The 18205-nt window shown below is 37.1% G+C and overlaps 1 protein-coding gene across 1 annotated transcript in view; it reads left to right on the forward strand.

Annotated features, from left to right (window-relative positions):
* LOC108240175 (gamma-aminobutyric acid type A receptor subunit gamma3) overlaps positions 1-18205 on the forward strand; it is a 52422-nt gene that overhangs the window by 244 nt on the left and 33973 nt on the right. The window contains exons 2-3 of the mRNA XM_037974045.1: positions 17-162; positions 17759-17826. Coding sequence (XP_037829973.1) covers positions 17-162; positions 17759-17826 — 214 coding nt within the window. The remainder of the gene's footprint in view (positions 1-16; positions 163-17758; positions 17827-18205) is intronic.

The raw sequence follows: 18205 nt of genomic DNA on the forward strand, positions 1-18205 counted from the left end.
TTATTCTCCTGTCCAGCACTTTAACCATGGAGTACGAGGAGGACTATGAGGATGTCACTGTGAATCAAATGCTGGCTCCTAAATCCCAGGAAACCGACGCCACGGCAATACTTAATAATTTACTGAAAGAATATGACAAGAAACTGAGACCAGATATTGGAGGTGAGGTCACTTTTGCAAGCATTTTCACTCTGAAGTAAATGCAAATCCTCATTAACAGAAATAAGGGATCATTTTCACTGAGCTGAGCAAAGCCGGTGGATGGACTTCATTTATAATGTGATAAATGTGCTGCAGCAGCCTCAGCTACAGCTAATTGGGTCACATTTGGTTAAAAAAAAAAGATTTTGCAAAGCATAACTTATGAAATACAAAACCTAGATTGCATTTAAAAATCCATTAAAACTTGAGTAACAAATGCATCTAAAATAGTGTTTGTTGCCTTCCATCCTAAAGGAAATTAGAAAGTATAAAGGAACTCCTAATTAGAAGTAAAGATTTATTTTATCCCCACATCATTTAAAAAAATCTAATAATTGAAAATGACTTTTGTATTCATTTTTTGTATATATTTTTTTTATTTTGAATAAGGCTGAATCTGTGACAAATGTTCAGGCAGGTTAAAATGTCTTAATGAAAGTCCATAATTAGTCCTGCACTCCTGGCAGCTTGTTACAGTAATTCTGGCTAGATTGTGTCTCATTTGGATTTTTTTTCCCTATGACTTTTATGTCTATGAAGACAGATTCTGAATGAGCATACATTGAGTTGAAATTTTGATCAGTGGATTCCCACAAAGATAGGTGTCCTCAGATGTGTAATAGTGTGACTGCACAGAGCGCTCACAGCAGACAACAATGAAATAACAAAAGCTTAGCCTAAAGCTCTCACAGATTACAACAGTTAAATCATTATCCATTTTGAGAAACTTACAACTTTGTCAGGTAAAAAAATCCCACCTACCGTCTCTGTACTCCATATGTCAAACAAGACAGTTCATAGGCATCGTTACTCATTCAACATGGGAAACTGTCAGCTAACTTTATTTATTCAGCTCTCTTCCGGAAAAGTAGGGAAACTGTAGAATGTAAATACAGACAAAATCCAGTGATTTGCAGATTAAACCCATATTTTATTTACAATGGAACATAGTAAACATATCAAATGTTTAAACTGAAAAATTGGTACCATTTGTAGAAAAAAAAAGTAGTTTTGAATTTAACGGCAGCAACACATCTCAAAAAGATTGAGAGAGGGCCATGTTTACCACTGGTCTGGACTGCAGGCAGACAAGTTCAGCATCTGGACTCTTCTGCTAAAAGTAGTCTTGCTGAAATATGCAAGACCTTTTCTGAAAAAGACCTCATCTGGATGGGAGCACATGTTCCAAAAATTGTATATACTTTGCTGCATTGATGGTGTCTTTCCACATGTGTAAGCTATCTAGTCTTTTGGTGCTAATGTATCCCCATATCAACAGAGAGGCAGGCTTTTGAGCTGTGTGCTGGTGTGGTACACCAACATTTAAAGCAATACAAATCTCAGAAAGTCATTGTTGGCTTGGAAAAAAAAATATTGGTTGATACCTTTTGAATTTTTGTTTCTGCTGGTTTGCGTTTTAAATTTTACTGGAAGCCAGCGGAGACAAGCTAAAATTGGAGAAGTGTTTACAGAGTTTTTTTTTTTTTTGGACATTCAGATAATAAAGAATTACAATAATCCAGCCTAGAAGTGATAAATGCATGGAGCAGTTTTTCTGCATCAGTTTGGAACAAAAGGTTTTTAATTTTAGTGATATTGAGCAGGTGGAAGAAAGCAGTCCTGGTAACAAGACATGTCCTGGTTAGGTTTCTTTACACTAGTACTGGAGGCTGAGTTAATGCCATCCAGAATAAGTAAAAGGCTGCAAAGTTTGTTCCTAAGATGTTCAATCTCAAAAACCACAACGTCCATCTTGTTGGAGTTTAAAAGCAGAAAATTAAAAGATATCCAGATATTTATGTCTCTAAAACATGCTTGTAATCTAAATAAGTGATTGGATCCATCAAACTTCATGGATCTTGTGAAGCTTTAGTCTTGAAGTTCAGCTTTATTTTGCTAAAATAACAAGTATGAGCTGCTTACAGTTAGTTACATAACCTCCAAGTATAGATGAAGGTCAATTTTCCACCCATCTGAGAAATTCAGCAGCAACTCATGATACACAGCAGAGTTAGCTGACATTTTAGATTTCAACAGGTGGTACTGGTTTACCCAGCATGCACTGCCTCAGACAAGCCATCTGCCTCAGCCTCAGCCTCAGCTTATGGTCATAACGTCCTCTTTGCTACAGAAGCTTGACTGTATTTTGCTTTATATTGGGGCACACTGAAACCTTTTATTTTCAGTGTGATTATTATTTTGGTGGGATCCCTGCAATTTAACACTCTGGAAAATATGTTGGACTGTTTGTACAAGAAAAGATCTTAAGCTATCAAGTCAATCCGTTCATCCAACATGTCTCCAACTGGATCACGTATCTCGAGAACTCCTTTTCTTATTTATTGTTTATCTTTTGGACTATATCAGACGTATACATACAAGACCTTATTAAAACTTTATCAACATTCAAAATGAGCATTTAAGATTTGCCATGCCATACTGCACTCATTGTTCTCCTTTGGTGAGAAAGGCTTAAAGAGATAAGTCCAGTTACAGAACTGCTCTTAGAGGTGGCGTCCAACATCAGAATTCACTGACAATCAGTGGATTCTGGCCCCTGCCTCCTTACCGTCGTTCTGTTGAGGTCTGATTTCATCTCTCTGGAGTCACCCAAAGATGGCGTGACAGCTGGTCATGCAGCTTTTGATCCGGGGGTGATGAGAAAAGTTATGTCGGTCTGGTTATGAGATTTAAGCTAAAGAAAGTTGATAACAAATGCCGTATTTTCTGCACCATAAGGCGCACCGGATTATAAGGCGCAGTCTCAATTATGGCGTCCATTTCTGTACTTAACCCGTATATAAGGCGCATCAGATTATAAGGCGCATGCTAAAACATACAATCTACAAAAAATAAAAGGTCACGGAAGCAGAACGGTGAGTTTAGTTGAACTTTATTCTACTATGTAACAATTTTTTTACATATTATTTTTTATCATTCTTCTTACACAAATCCATCAAAGTCCTCATCTTCTGTCTGAATCGAACAGCTGGGCGATTTCGCCATCAAACATGCTAGGTTCCCGCTCATCAATGTCGGAGTCAGTCTCGTTGCCAGGAGGCTGTCCAGCAATGATGCCGGCTTTTGCGAAAGACAACAGTTAAAGCAGATACCTTAGCCCAGGCATCCACAGTCCATTCACATATGATGGTGTAACTCACCCGGCGCTGCCCCCGTCTTAGTAAACGTGTGTTCGCCGTCGGTCATCCATCGCTCCCACGCCACTCGCAACTTTACTTTGAACGCGTTGTTTACACCAACGTCCAGTGGCTGGAGTTCTTTTTTTAATCCTCCCGGAATGATTGCAAGCTCTGAATTGTATTATATTACATAATGTTCTCTGATTGGTTTATTGGTACCAGAGTATGTACTGTATGTAATGTTATCTGATTGGCTTATCGCTACCGTACGTCCCTGTGTCAGGGACAGATTTTGGAATTCAGTGCACACATAAGGCGCACCAGATTATAAGGCGCACTGCTGATTTTTGAGAAAATTTAAGGCTTTTAGGTGTGCCTTATAGACCGGAAAATACGGCACTCATTTCTAATCCGATCCTTCCTCAAACTAGTTTTAACAATTATTAACATTCTTCTGACATAACTTTCAAAGTTAATTTTTTTTTTTAATTGCCTAAACTGTCCACATTCTTGCACGTGGAAAACCTGAACTTAGATCCTAATTCCAAACATCTTTAAAACATTTTTGTTTTGCATAAAATTCTAATCAAATTTTTCCTTCACATAATAAAGGGTTAATTCTTCTTAAGTCTTATTTTTGGTAAATCATTGTTAAGTGAATATAACTGTTTGTATCGGGTTCAGATCCTCATCAGTAAATTACATGGGGCTAAATTTAGATGTTAATTAAATGTTAATTTTGCTTTTGTTGTGTTGATTTTATTGTTTGCTGTTTGTTTGGATTTATTTTAATTTTGTAATGTCTTAAAAGCCCAGTTTGGTCCCTGTAATGAGTGGATTCAGCCCTTAGCTGTCAAGATCTAATAAATAATAAGTGTGAATAAATTAGGTAATCTAAATACTGTTTATCAGTATTGGCCTCTTTTAACAAAAGCTTAAAACAGTAGTAAAATAAGTCACACATGTCATCACCCTTTTACTACAAAATGCTCAGTGGATTGCTAATACCATATAATTTGTTTAAGAATTATCCATGTTTCTTATAAAAGAGTTGAATGTACAAAACCAGTGAATGGCATAAATTTAACAGGGCTTGTATTTTACACATTTGTGCTTCACTGTACCATGTGCTACACTGGCTGGGCCACGCTGCTCGGCTGTCACACCCATGTCTGCTGCTTTTGTAAGGAAACACAGTGACCTTTTCACGGAGCACCGGATTCTCCTCCACGCCACTCCACCTTCCCATCGCCACCCACACACATCCAGTCACAAACACTATTATTTTCTCATGGAAAATTAGAATTCTGAGTTCATTCATGGTCGACCTGCTAAAAAGGACTAAATTAACTCCTGTGGATGACTTTAAAGAACAAATAATAAGCATGGTGTGGACAATCAGCCTTTTTTTAAAATTCCCCTGACCACAGGTCACAGATGAGCCAATTACAGAGCTAGTTTTTAGGATGTGGGCCTTTTGATGGCAGACTGGGTGCTAAAGTCATTTAAGCTTGTCCTTTTTGCATTAATGAATGTGACTTTTTAAACTCAGAGTTGAACAACAAAGGAAGTTTTGCATACATGAACAAAAAGTGATTATTGTGTTGCTGTTTAGAGACAGTAAACAGGGAAGCAGAAAAGTCTGAACCACTTTTTACCTTTCCACTATCTGCCTATGTTGTAGTGATAGTTGACCTTTTAATTATTTCAGGCATGAATGTTTTAGTGTTGTTTTTTTTTGCTGAACTTTAATTTTGCCCCATGCTGTTGTACTTTAATGTGTGACGACTGCATACAAGGTATAAAATAACAATTCTGTGCTTTTCCTAATGAAATGATCATTCCAAATGACTAGGACTGAAAATTTTAGACTGTTGATTCTTTTTTGCTGACAGATCTGCATCACTTCACTGAATGTAAGACTTAACAGTGCCAATAGAAAAGCATTGAAACATCCTTCTTATTTCCAATCATTAATTTTCTGTTTCTATCACAAATTTTGATATTCCTCCTACAGCTTTAAAAAATCCAAAATTTCATCATTGGCAATCAGGAATAGTATGCTGTGACTTTTGGTATCAGGGCATTGTATGGCGTAGGTTAAATTTGCATAAACTGCAAATATTTTCCACATAAACAACAGAAACTTTTGGTGAAAATGGGTGTGAAAATCCAGCTCTCTTTGGAGCTCTAATGCTCAGACATACTTTACTGTAAAAACATCATTCAAAATTGAAACTACGTTTCTCCGTTTTCCTACCACAAACCAAAAGTGTGCATGTTAATTGTTAACTCTAACTTGTCTCTGTGTTTCAACATGACTGTTTTCACACAGTGACTGTTTGAGGATTACTTTCCAGTCTGCTTTTCTGTCTGCCTGTCTTATTAAGAGTGTTATCGAGGCATGACAGACAGGTGTGTGGTTACCATGGTGACCTTAGTGCGCCACTGGCAGCAGTTTTAACATTTCTCATGATCTTGGCTCTCGTTACACTTCTCATATAGTTTACACATAAAAATGCATCTCAGATTGTCAGAACAATAAATTCCTAATTATTAGTGGAGCTTTAAAGAAGAAACTTGTTGGATTTAGCTGCATTGCCACCTTTCAGCATTTTGTCAAAAATATTCCAGTTTGACTTGTTCCTTTGTTTTTCTGGTAAATGTCCAGTATTAGCTTGCACTTTTTATTTGCAGGTAAAATTACCTCTATTTTACCAAAATGTGAAATCTGAACTACTTTGTTTTGGAAGGAAATACAAGCTCTTATTAAACATGCTTAAAGAAATGCTGGGCTTAAATGTTTGGCAACATTTTGAGATGTAGAACCTGACAACTACATTTTTTTTTCCTCATTTGATCTTTAATAAAATGGCTCATAGTAACAAACATTTCACCCAATCTTTTCCACCCAAAGCTAAAGTCTGTAGCAGATATGTACATTAGGTTTTTCATTACTCCTCCTCAACAACAAAAAGCTCAATTTTACCTTTGTTTCCACTGTTAATGGGAGTCTGTGAGATTATCTTTTAGCATTAGAAGATAAAATGAATCTGATTAGGAATAGGGAACAGACACTAGCTCTAGCAAATGAGGACTCTAAGAGATGTTGAGAAATTCTCTCATAATTATAGTAATTTTCTTATATCTTTATTGAGCTCACTGACAAGGTGTGAGCTGTTTAACAATAGTACCATCACAGTAATAATAAAGACTTGGCATGAAACAAGAGGGGAATGAGTACAAAAGAAGTGTGCTGTTTTGAATTTTCCTTTAGACTGTTACCTAGTTACTAAGTGAATTCCTGTCAGTATCTGTCGAAAATCAGCTTCGTAACCACAGTGAGTGTTTGATTTAGTTTACATATATTGTACAAATAGTTTGCCGTAACTACTTCAGTTTCAGAGCTGTGAGTAGCATGGAAAAAAAATAGTTTTCTTACTGAAATATTGGAGACAATGGTTTTGTCTGTTGTGGTTAAATTCAGTTTTACTGGTTAGTGCTACTAATATTTGTAGTGTTGGAATGAGTCAAATGAAGGTTAACTTTATACAACATAAAAGCTGAAAATAAAACCAACAGCTCTTAATTATAATGATCTGGTGCACATGTCAGGACTTCCAAAGAGCTTCAGGATTTGTTGTGTTTATGGTTTTATTTATAGCTTATTTGTACTGAAGCTAAACAAAGCAATTCAGAAATGCTATAAAAGAAATTATTATATGGTGTGGGCTAGTTGTAGCTACTTTGGAGCACAATACACATTATTAACAAAGTTAAAAAAAACTACTGAATATTCTCTCACTATGTTTTTTTTTCTTAAGTTTTAAACAAGAAAAGTTGGACACATTGTGCTTTTAGGAGAATTGGTGGGTATATACAGGAGGGCTTCCCAAGTTCATTTTCACACGTTCACAGTTCAAATCATATAATTTAAAAACAAAACTAATACATGTTCATAACCTACCACTAAAATATTTTTGTCAGCATTCACACTCAGACATTAACTAGGTCATGTTTATTCTTTATTTATTCAAAAGATAAAGCTTGCTATAAAACCCTAAATGTCAATAGATGACATAATTCATTAATTACCCAGAGTGCATCATCATATAGACTTGGCAGTCTGATTGTTGCCAATATGTTTGCTTCAATCCTATTCTCTGTGCTCACTTATAATGTACAATATATTAATGTGGGCAATTTCATAATACAGCTGCTCACAGTGAAATAGTTTGTTGTGTTGCTCTTGTCCCAAAACTTAAAAAAAGTCTAAAACTGTGATGGTGAAGAGGCCCCTTATGCTTTTAATCAAAGTAGTTTTCCAAAAGTACTGTGAACTTGATGCTCTACTTTATTGTCCACAACATCAGCAGGATGAAACCTGCATTCACATTAATCAAAAAGGTTTGCTGTTTCAGTTTTACATACTTGTATAATAATTATATATAAAAGTTAGGAGTGTTGGAAAGTATAAAAGTTTTCCCTTAAATTGCTGCTCTGTTTGTCCGCTCTTCACTCTGTGGATGGAGCCCTCAAGCTGCAGACTCAGACCAGCATAAAGGCAACAATAACAACTTAAGGTGAAAAACATTGCTGTGAAAACTGTAAATTCCTGAGAGGTCGCAGAAAAACATGAACGACAGCCATAGGTGGCGATGACGTGCCCATTTGTTAACTGTCTATTTAAAAGACAAGCAGAAGAAACGAAGTTTGAGTGATTTTTTTTTACTAGGAATTTTGTGTCCTCGTGGTCCTGAGTGATGCATTGCCTAATTAACAAGGTTTTGATTTTATTTCTGTTATTTCTTTGGAGCCACCACTTTCGATGAAAGAGGCATGCACTGCAGCACTCATTTGAACACAAGTGTGCATAACGCTGGTTATGAACCACAAAACAAATCTTTTCATAAACTTGTTTCATTCATGACCACAAGGAACAAAAGAGCGCAACAGAGTTTCAAAGCACTTATTACAAAATCAAAAATAAAGATTAATATTTTTCATTTGGTTCATTCGTATACAGGCTACAGGACAGTGTGGCAATTCTAAATTGATTTTAGGTGTGTGTTTGTGCATGGTTGTGTGTCTTTGTATTGGCACTGTAATAGACTGGCAGCCTGTCCAGGATGTAACCCGTCTCTCTCCTGTCGACTGCAAGGACAGATGCTCATAAATGAAGTCCCAAAGTGTGCAGTGTTTAAATCAATAACTGTGATGTATTCGCTATGAAATGATAATCTGATGGTTTGGTTGTCAAGTACATCATTTAACTGTAATACATAACGTTTCATTTAGCTTTTCCATCTAGTCAGAAAACTTACAATATGTTTGTATTTGTGTTTAATTATTATATAGCTTACAGATAAATGCTTTCTCTCTTTATATTTGCCAGAAGAAACAACTAAAAAGAGATCAATCTCCGTGTCCCTGTAGATTTAAATGGGACTTTGTTGCAGCCATGTTGCAGTTATTTTGAGCCAGATCATTAAAGAGCCATCCTTAAAGTAGCTTTGGTGTCTACTTACTGGGTGACAGATGATGGACCGTGGTACAGTAAGCCTGAGGGGGTGATTTGTTCAAGTCTTTGAATATTTCAAAGCCCCTTGGCACTTCTCTTAGTAACAAGCCTGGACTGTGAGAGCAGACGCTTCATGTTATTTTCATGTCATTATGCTGCGCCGCAGACAATTAATATGGAATCCAATACTGACAAAAGTGAAATACAGAAGCAAATGGACACGGAGTAAAACTAAGTGAAGTAAAATAAAGCTGAGCTATCACATGAAAAATCCTAAAATAATACTTTCTAGTTAATTGTGAAAACTTTCAGTTAGCAGAATAGTTTGTGGCAACGTGGCGTCGATAAGCATCCTGAAGGGAGACAGGATGTTTGAAATATTCGAGTATGTGGAAAATTCATCCTGTGAGATTTAAAAGGGATTGTCCTGATTTGAGTCTTTTTGAATAATTGAGTCAAAAAGTGGAAAAATTTAGTTTTTCTTTTTTACAAACCAATCTCACAAAGAGACTACATTTGTACATGGTGCAAAATTGTTTCAGCATTGATGCAGAAAAGTGAGTTTTAGAGCAACATCTGCTGCCTTGAAAACTGTTTTATCCTTTCTAGTAATGTTCATTAATTGAAAAAAATAGACACAAAACCACATTCCACACACATCACAGTCATAACTGTGTGTAAAGAGTATCAATTTAGTTCAATCTTCAGTCAAAAAAAAGTTTGTAGGGAGGACGGTGAAACAAAAATTGTGACATTGGCAGCTGTTATTTTGCTTGTCATATTTTATAACCATGCAACTTTTTTATTTAGGTTTATTAGTCAAAATCCTTGCATTTTGAGAACAGATCCAAGGCTTTGTTGAGCAGGAGCAGCGCCCAACTGAATGAGTCAGTGATTCTCTGTGTTGTGGTATTTAGACTTATTTATTATTTGCCATTATACTGTATTTAAGAAACTTGACTCTAGAAACTCCAAACTGATTTAACATTTAAAAGCACAAGTTGAAGGTGTGAAACCTTGAATATGTATGATGTTAGGCTTTCATTTTAATTTATTAACTTTCATTATAACCAAGAGGTCTTTTTAGGGGCAATATAATGCAAATGTAATTAAAATACTTTTATGTTCTCTTATGTAACATAAATGCTGTAATTTTGTAAATTTAAAAAGAATGATTCAGATCTTTTGAAGAGGGTTTCTGTAAAAAGGTTATGAACAAGTAATATCTTAAGCCTCCTTCACATAATGATAACAGCAGGGTGCCCATTACAAGTCTCCTTTAGGTTGTGTAGGGTTTTAAATATGCACAAATTCCTCCTTGGTCCTGGGTGGAGCATGGTGGCTGCGTATCCTTGACATGAGGCCGATATGGCTTGGTCATTTACAATTTGAAGCTGCACTGACCTCATACCCAGGCTACGCCATGCTCATGTGTGGTGACAGCACCATGCTAGCACAGTGTGATCTTCTAGCTCATTAGCTGCACCCTGATGAGGTCTGAAGGATGCCATGGTTGCCTGACATCCCTCTCATGAGAAATGTCATGGGTGCCTGATTATGACAAAAAATGGGAGAGCAAAATCAGGGATGAAAACAATCTAAATCACACCAGTCTGTATTGAAGACATCAGAGTAATGGTCTGCTTAATTAAGTGTGATTAGATGGTTTAATGGTAACTCAATGTGCTTTCACTTTGAAAATCAGGGTATTTTTTGTTTGTTTGATTTTTATGAAACAAACCATGGCTAAATCTAACTATAAAACCAGAAGAAGATATGACACAAATCAACCATATTTGTATTTTAGTGTGAATGAGGTATTATCTGTTCTGAACACCTTTTCAGTTTAGAGAAATAGTTTAATCCTGACCAGATTGACAAGCTAAGGGCTAGTCTGAGCAGGTCAAGACCAAAGCAGATTGCTACAGTTTTAAAACAACTCAATTTTAAAGGATTTCTGCTCACGGCGGCTGCTATTTATTAAATTCATTTAATAAACTTTTACACCGCTGTCAGTTTTTGCATTACACAGTTAATCTGGCAGAAATCTGATAATATTTGGGTTTGAAGTGCTCCAGGCTGCAATGGAAATGCTACAGCTATCAGCTGCTGTTTTCTTGTGCTTGCAATAGAATTATCCAGTATGTAAACAAATCGATAATGTGAACTCACAGTGATGTAAAGGGTTAAAAGTAGCAACTGCATGAATCAATATGAAATCTTTGAGATTAAAGCAGTTTTAATCCACTTTGCTCAGCTCAGACTAGCTGTTAGCTCTTCATGCTCAGTCAGAATTAAACTGTTTCACCAAACAAACGTCTTTCAAGGAAATATTTACAAGTACAAGCAAGATAATTGTTCATAACCTTTCCAAAGAATCTCACTTTAAAGATCTGAACTAATGCTTTGAACTCATTTTTAAAAAAATGTGTTACTACTGTCAGTCAGTCCTGCTGCTTTGTTTTGTTTTTAAAAGGCAAAATGAATCCTCTTGATTTCATTCATCAGTAATGAGTGGTGTAGCCAACTCCTACTCACTTCCGACTCCTTTCTGTGATTGATGATGAGAAAATATTGGGAATCAAAGACACATTGTGTTCTTTACTAAGCAGCCATTATAGAGAGGATGTAGTAGGAAGAGCTTAACCCACTCAGAATAACTTTCTACACAACATAGGTGAAAAGAATTGATCAGCTGGACTTTTTAAATCTTTGAAAGTTAAATCAGCTCATTAGATATTTTATTTTGTTTGTCAAAAAAAACAACAACAATTCCCTCTGTCAGCACACACAATGGTGAAGCTTTTCAAGTTCACACAGTCAAATATAGTCAAAGAGGTGAAAAGTACCTGCAGTTTGGATTTGTGACGTTTGCTGCAAACATTCAGTTTTTCAGGACATTTATTTGTACAAATGTTGCCTCTTTGTGCTAATGTGGCTTGACAAGGTCATTTCTAATTATGGAATTGCCACTGTAAGAAAGCCAATATCCAGCTGTGGTCACGTGATCTTGTTGACCACAAATATTCCCAACAGGACGTCAAACAGAGACGTGCAGCTGCAGTTTGTCTCCTCTACCTGTACATCAGAGACCTGGATAGACATTAGCTAATGTCTCTGTGCATCAACAACAGCCTCTGCTCAGCCTCATAACAAATAAATCTAACGTTCTCCTTATTTCTTGAAGTACTGGTTTATCATGGCAGAGCAGATTACATCCTCCTCTGACAAAAGCCATTTTCTGTAATCCCCTCTGGTAAATAAAGCTGCTCTTCATCCGCCTTTATTAGGATCAATATCTAAGAATGTTTTGCAGTCAAACAATCCTCCTACAAACACACACACACACACACACACACACACACACACATACAAACGTTTATTTATTAGTAGGACTTGATTGCTAAATAATTAATTAATAAATAATGCCACAAGTGCTCATTTGTAGTTTTCAATAGCACCAAATCATAAAGAAATCCGTATACCACAGCTCTTTTATCAAGAATTCAAAACCTTAAAAGGACTTCTTTGGTGGCTTTTGTCTTTTTGAGTTCCAGCTGACTGACCGAAGAAATCTAATCGATCATATAAAGCAAAGCTAGCAAGACAAAATGAAAGATAGCTTTTAGTTCATACAATTGGCAGTAAAATTAAAATTAAAATGTGTTCTGGTTTTGTCATGTTATTGTTGTGTCTTGTCATCATTCTCTTCTTGCCCTCAGTCTGCTTCTGTTTATCTGCCACGCCCATCTCCACCTGTCCACAATCTTCATCTCTCACCTGTGCCCACTTACCTCATTATCCTCTGCTTAAAAACCTGGTCATTTTCTCCAACTCCCCTGCTGGTTCATTGTTGTGTTGGTGTTTTGTCCCTGGCTCCACCTTGCCTTGTCTTGCCTCGTCTTGCTGCGTCGTCTTTGGATTTTTGTTATAGTTTATTTTGCTGCCACGTCAGCCTTTTGTTTTCTAGTTTTGTTCATTTAAATAAATTCAGTTTCTTTTATCATGAGTCTGCGTATTGGGTTCGCCACGCTTTCCCCACATCATGACAGCCTCCTTCATACCAGATGACAACTCTGCAGCGCTCTCAACAATCTCCACAACCTACAGTATTAGAGCATGGCTGGATCTTTGCAAATTTTGAAAACCTTCAGTGTGAAGGCAATCATGATGCTGCTATGTGATTAATACTTACTAACTAGATTTTTCACTGTTGTTTTTGATAGACGATCACGCTATTCTAGCACAATGCTACTGCCACAACTATCACAGCTGTGTTAGGTTGTTTCTGTGGTCTTGTTCTCATCGACCAAGTGTCTGCAGGCCTCACTTCATGGATGCTGGGGATGTAATGACAAACTAATTCATACTAATTCAAGGACGCCCTTGTGCACATTATGATTGGATTGGTAGATGTAAGCCAGTGCAGTTTTTAAAATTAAATCTGGATGCATCAGTAATGAGGTGATCACTGTTTTTAATATACACCTGAAGACCTCATTAAAGAGTCTGCAAAGACCATGCACAGTCTGACTTTTTTTCTGTCAAAGCAAGGTCATCCTTCAGTGTGAAGGGGGGCCTTAACAGGACTGCATCTGTGTAGTCAATTAGTCATCTGAGTCATAATTATAGATGTTTCAAAGTCTTACAGATGCCGCTTCTGCCCTGAAGAACCCTCAAATGAGACAAGTTAAGAAGGGGTGATGAATTTTGGTAATTTTATTAACATCTAAAAGGAATTTCTTTCCTGTACTTCAGAAAAAAGACACACAACGCACAAGTCAAAACACAATCTGTAAGAATATATCAATAATGATTGCATGTTAACTTATTACAACAATTTGATGTGCAAATTTAATTAATAAGTTTTTATAGCATATAAATAAATCAAATTTTAAAATGACTGGTCACATGTTTCTAACAGTGTAAAGTTTCATGGTTGAATATGTTTATATTTGCAAATACAGGTCCATTGCCAGTTTAGTTCAATGTTTTCCAGATTTCCCTGATATTGAGATATTAAACATGCAGGGAGATTGTCTTTGCAACATCACTACATGTTGGCTCATGTTCTGAGACTTTGATTTAATTTTTACCTCATGAAATACCTACTTTGTCTTATTATTGAATTTCAAAAAGTATTAATTTTATATGAATCCAAACAGATTTAAACATATTATATATGGACTGTCATTTTGCCTCTTAAAATGAAATCTGTCTGGTCATGCTACTCAAAAAAATCAAAACACGTTGATTCCAGATGATTGATTTCTGGAGATGCAGTCTACTAACATTAAGGTTAACTATTCACCTTCACATTGTTTTCAACAAATATGTAGTTTGTCTACAATAAACATCAAGAAGAAAAACGAAAAACACTTCAGTGTTGGTTCAGAAAGTGAGGATGGAGCAGCAGCTGTCTGCTGTGACTGATGCTCTGTCTACACGACTCCAGATATTTTTAACACACATTTTCACATGATTTATATTTTTTTCTCTGTCCTCACAAGTCAAACAAAATAAGCTGTAATACCAATGCATTTCTGAACATACATCAGCAAGGCAGAACAGCATGAATCAACAAAAATCAACACCTTAAAAAGTTTATCTGATGTGTATTTTTTATTTTTCAGTCAGAAAAATGTCCTGTTCATTTCAATGGAGGGGTGGGACTGCAGCCAGCCAACAGGGGGCGCTCAGCCTTTGTGGCTTCAACTTCCTGCTTCTGTTCCTCCCTTTAGTTACAATATATCTGAAGAAGCTCAACCAGCTGAAACAACACAAACAGATTCAGTCCAGATTCATGCTGAAGCACAACTTTGTATTTAGTTTTTAAAAATGGTTAACCACAAAGAAGATGGCTAAAATGAGTTAATCTGCTATGTTTTAAAAATTGATATGCAGGAGATGTCCAGCAGACATTTTATGTTTTCTGCGCCTCTTTTTATTATACCATTCTCCCTTTATTTCTGAAAGCTCATATCTGTGTGGGACATTTCTGAATGGTCAGAGGCCGCACATTTTCACTTCTTGAGCTTTTTGAGGGGTGGTGGTAAGGGGCCGTTTGGTCAAAGAATCTAAAGTTTGATGGTGACAGTGTCAGGATAAAAAGCCTTTATTTTTGTTTTTAGAGCACAAATTTTTTGAGGGCATGTGCAAAGAAGCTGCTACGTCATTGTTTCAAAGAAGCTTTGTGTTGTCCACAAGGTGTTATAATAAACAAAGTTTTTAAAAATGTGCACTTTGAAAATTTTCACATTTTTAAAAATATTTGTTTTTCTCACCAAAAATTCTATTTGAACGGGAAAATGGGAGGGGTAAATATAGAGGGAAATTTCAGTGTTTTATTAAATGTCCAGTGCCTGTGTTTGCTTTTTCTGAGTTCATTATTCACGTTTGATCTGTCTTGACTTGCTGTTCAGATTAAGGTGTTTTTATAGTTTAAACTGTTTCATAATAAACACTATGAACGACTGTTGAGAAATGTTGCGATCTTTTTTTAATATAAAATCATTCAGACGGAGGCATGCTGTCTGCGTGTGAATGGTTTGTGTTCAGCACAGAAGATTAGGTCGGGGCGGAGGGGAAGGGATGACGATCGGAGCAACAGTGTTCAGAACCAGCTATCAGGGCTGATTGTCTCCAATTAATTGCTTGTCTTGAAAGCTGGTCCGTGGGGCAAAATGCATCCTGTTGCAGCAGCTGACATTATTACCTGCCAGCTTACACACAATGAGTTTCGTTCCAGGAGTCTGTTTGAAGTGACAGTAGTAAAGCATCAAATGGGAGCTCATTAAAGCTCGATTTGCACACATGTAATAAAGAGTTATTAGAAGAAGCTTTAAAATGACGGTAATAAAACTTTCAGGTCTTTAAAGCAGCATTTCTGGTTTTACAGCACGTCTACTCAGCTGCCTCACCAGGTGTTAGTCAGTTCTAAGTGCTGCACTGTTAAAAGCAGTAACTCTAGATAAGTGTCCTTTAGTGTGCCATTTGTTTGCACAAGAACTGAACGCTGAAACAGACACTGGCAAGTGGAGAAGTTCTCATTCAGGCTTTAATTGGCTAAAACACAAAGACTAAAATGACTGATTATGTACAACCATGGAGGGTTTTCATTTCTGTTTTTTTATGCAAATGTAAAAGCGTGTGACATGGACTGTATGTCGCAGCTGTCAGATAATTGTTTGAAAACTTCTACCTTGAAATGACACGTTCAGAGCTGAGCATGAAATCAGGGGAACCAGGAGTCTTTCTTTATGAAAGCTGTTTGCCGAACTGACAGGAAGAGCTAAACTAGTAAAATCATAAAAAAAATATTGTAATAAAACATAATAATTCTTGAAGGAATCCACATCAATCACTGCTTTTCATGCTATCGTTTTAACTGTAGAAAAGTCAATGCTTTTACTGTGAGAGGGAAGGGAAAAATGAATCCCGTGAGTATCTGCGGTGTGAGAACAGCCGAAGAGTTCAGTGACTGGGTAAGTAAAACAAGGAAATACTTTAATAGAGCGGCTCTGGTTCTTACTTGAATACTGTCTTTATTTTAGGGTTCAAGGATGCAGGGCAGGATTTCAGGAAGCAACGTTTAGAGATGCAGAGTTTGGACCTTAAACGGGCAAGTGTTTTCTTTACAGGTGAGGGGCGTGGGAATGGATGGACTGGAGCGAAGAGGTGTGCAGCTGACAGGTGAGTATTTCCCTGTTTCAGGTGAGGAATAAGCAGGCGCAGGCTGAGTTGACTTGTGGCTTGAGCACATGGAGTCCCAAGAATACATGAAGGATTCTGTAAGAAGGCAAAATAATTTGTTTTGACATTTAGAATAACGCAAGCAAATTCACAAAGCGCTAAGCTTGAGAGTGGGAGCTGGACTGTTCACCCTGTGATGTTAAAGAGTGCCATGGAGAACATTGGAACAGTTCAGCCTTTAATAGAGAGGTGTGTAATCAGCTGTGATGGGGAGCAGCTGATTCAGTGCCTGCAGCACCGCACTGCTGAGGGAACGCCCACTCCAGCTTCACCTGAAATTGAAGGATTAGTGGACAACAGAGAAACACTGGAATCTTGACCACTGTTTTGTGAGATAGACACACACATACACACAAACACCCCCACCTGCATGTGTAATACACAAATTCTAATGGCGCATGTGTGAAGTATGTTACAACATCACTGTTTTGCAAAAATCGTAACTTTAAGTGGATACAGTAATTTTTTTAGTATCAACTTTGGAAGGTGTTTGTTGAATTCTCTGTTTGCTTGTTTTTCACATGTTGTTTGCACATGGAGCAAACACAGCAGAAAAGGTTCATTTTGCTAAATATCTGCGTTAGTGCGGACAGAGATTAAAGCTGTGTTTAATCCTGTTTTTATTTTCATGAACAAGTCAGTTTTACCCTGGTTTGTCCTTTTTCCCTTGTGCAGAAGGACTGAGGCAGTACAAGCATGAAATCTCTGTGCATTTTTTTTAGTGTAACTTGCTGTAGTAGCTCTAAGGCAAAAGACAGCCTGGCACAGTCTAGGTGAAAGCTAAAGGACAATTATAGTCTGAAGCAGAATAGCCAGCTGAAGGCATCGCTGTTAGTCTCAGGTCTTAATAGGTTAAGTTCTAAAAGTATATTTAATTACATAAGTTGTAGCTTACTTTATTGGTGAGTAATTAACGTATAATTGTTCTGTTTAAGAGAGCACTGATCAAGGTGTTTCATTACAGCAGTTTGTGATGAAGACAAGTGTATAATCATTACTAATAGCCTTCCCTCAGCAGCTCTGTTTCTTTGAAGGACTGTGAGCAGCAAAGTTTCATTCAACCAGCATCACTTTGTTTCATTTTATTTAAAAATCATATGTGCCAAAATGAGTCCTGACCAGCAGTATTTCTTCTTCTTTTTAGTTAAACCAACTGTGATAGATGTCGACATATTTGTGAACAGCATTGGGCCTGTGTCTTCAATAAATATGGTAAGTCGAACTTTGCTTCTGTACACAAAATGTCAAAATCATAATAGGGGTGCAACTGCAAATATTTGTACCAAACCGTCACAGTACAGATGTCAAGTCCGGTGTGTACCAACCAGGAGAAGAATATATTAGTCACAGGCAATCACCACTCTCATCTAGAAGAAACACACATCTTTTTTGTTGTTGTTGTTGTTTTCCTTGCTACTAACTCCATCCATCCATCCATTCTCTTCCGCTTATCCGGGGTCTGGTCGCGGGGGCAGCAGCCTAAGCAGGGAGACCCAGACTTCCCTCTCCCCAGCCACTTGGGCCAGCTCCTCCGGGGGAATCCCAAGGCGTTCCCAGGCCAGCCGAGAAACATAGTCCCTCCAGCGTGTCC

Source organism: Kryptolebias marmoratus, linkage group LG24 (genome assembly GCF_001649575.2).
Source record: "Kryptolebias marmoratus isolate JLee-2015 linkage group LG24, ASM164957v2, whole genome shotgun sequence".
In the NCBI taxonomy this organism is placed as follows: Eukaryota; Metazoa; Chordata; class Actinopteri; order Cyprinodontiformes; family Rivulidae; genus Kryptolebias; species Kryptolebias marmoratus.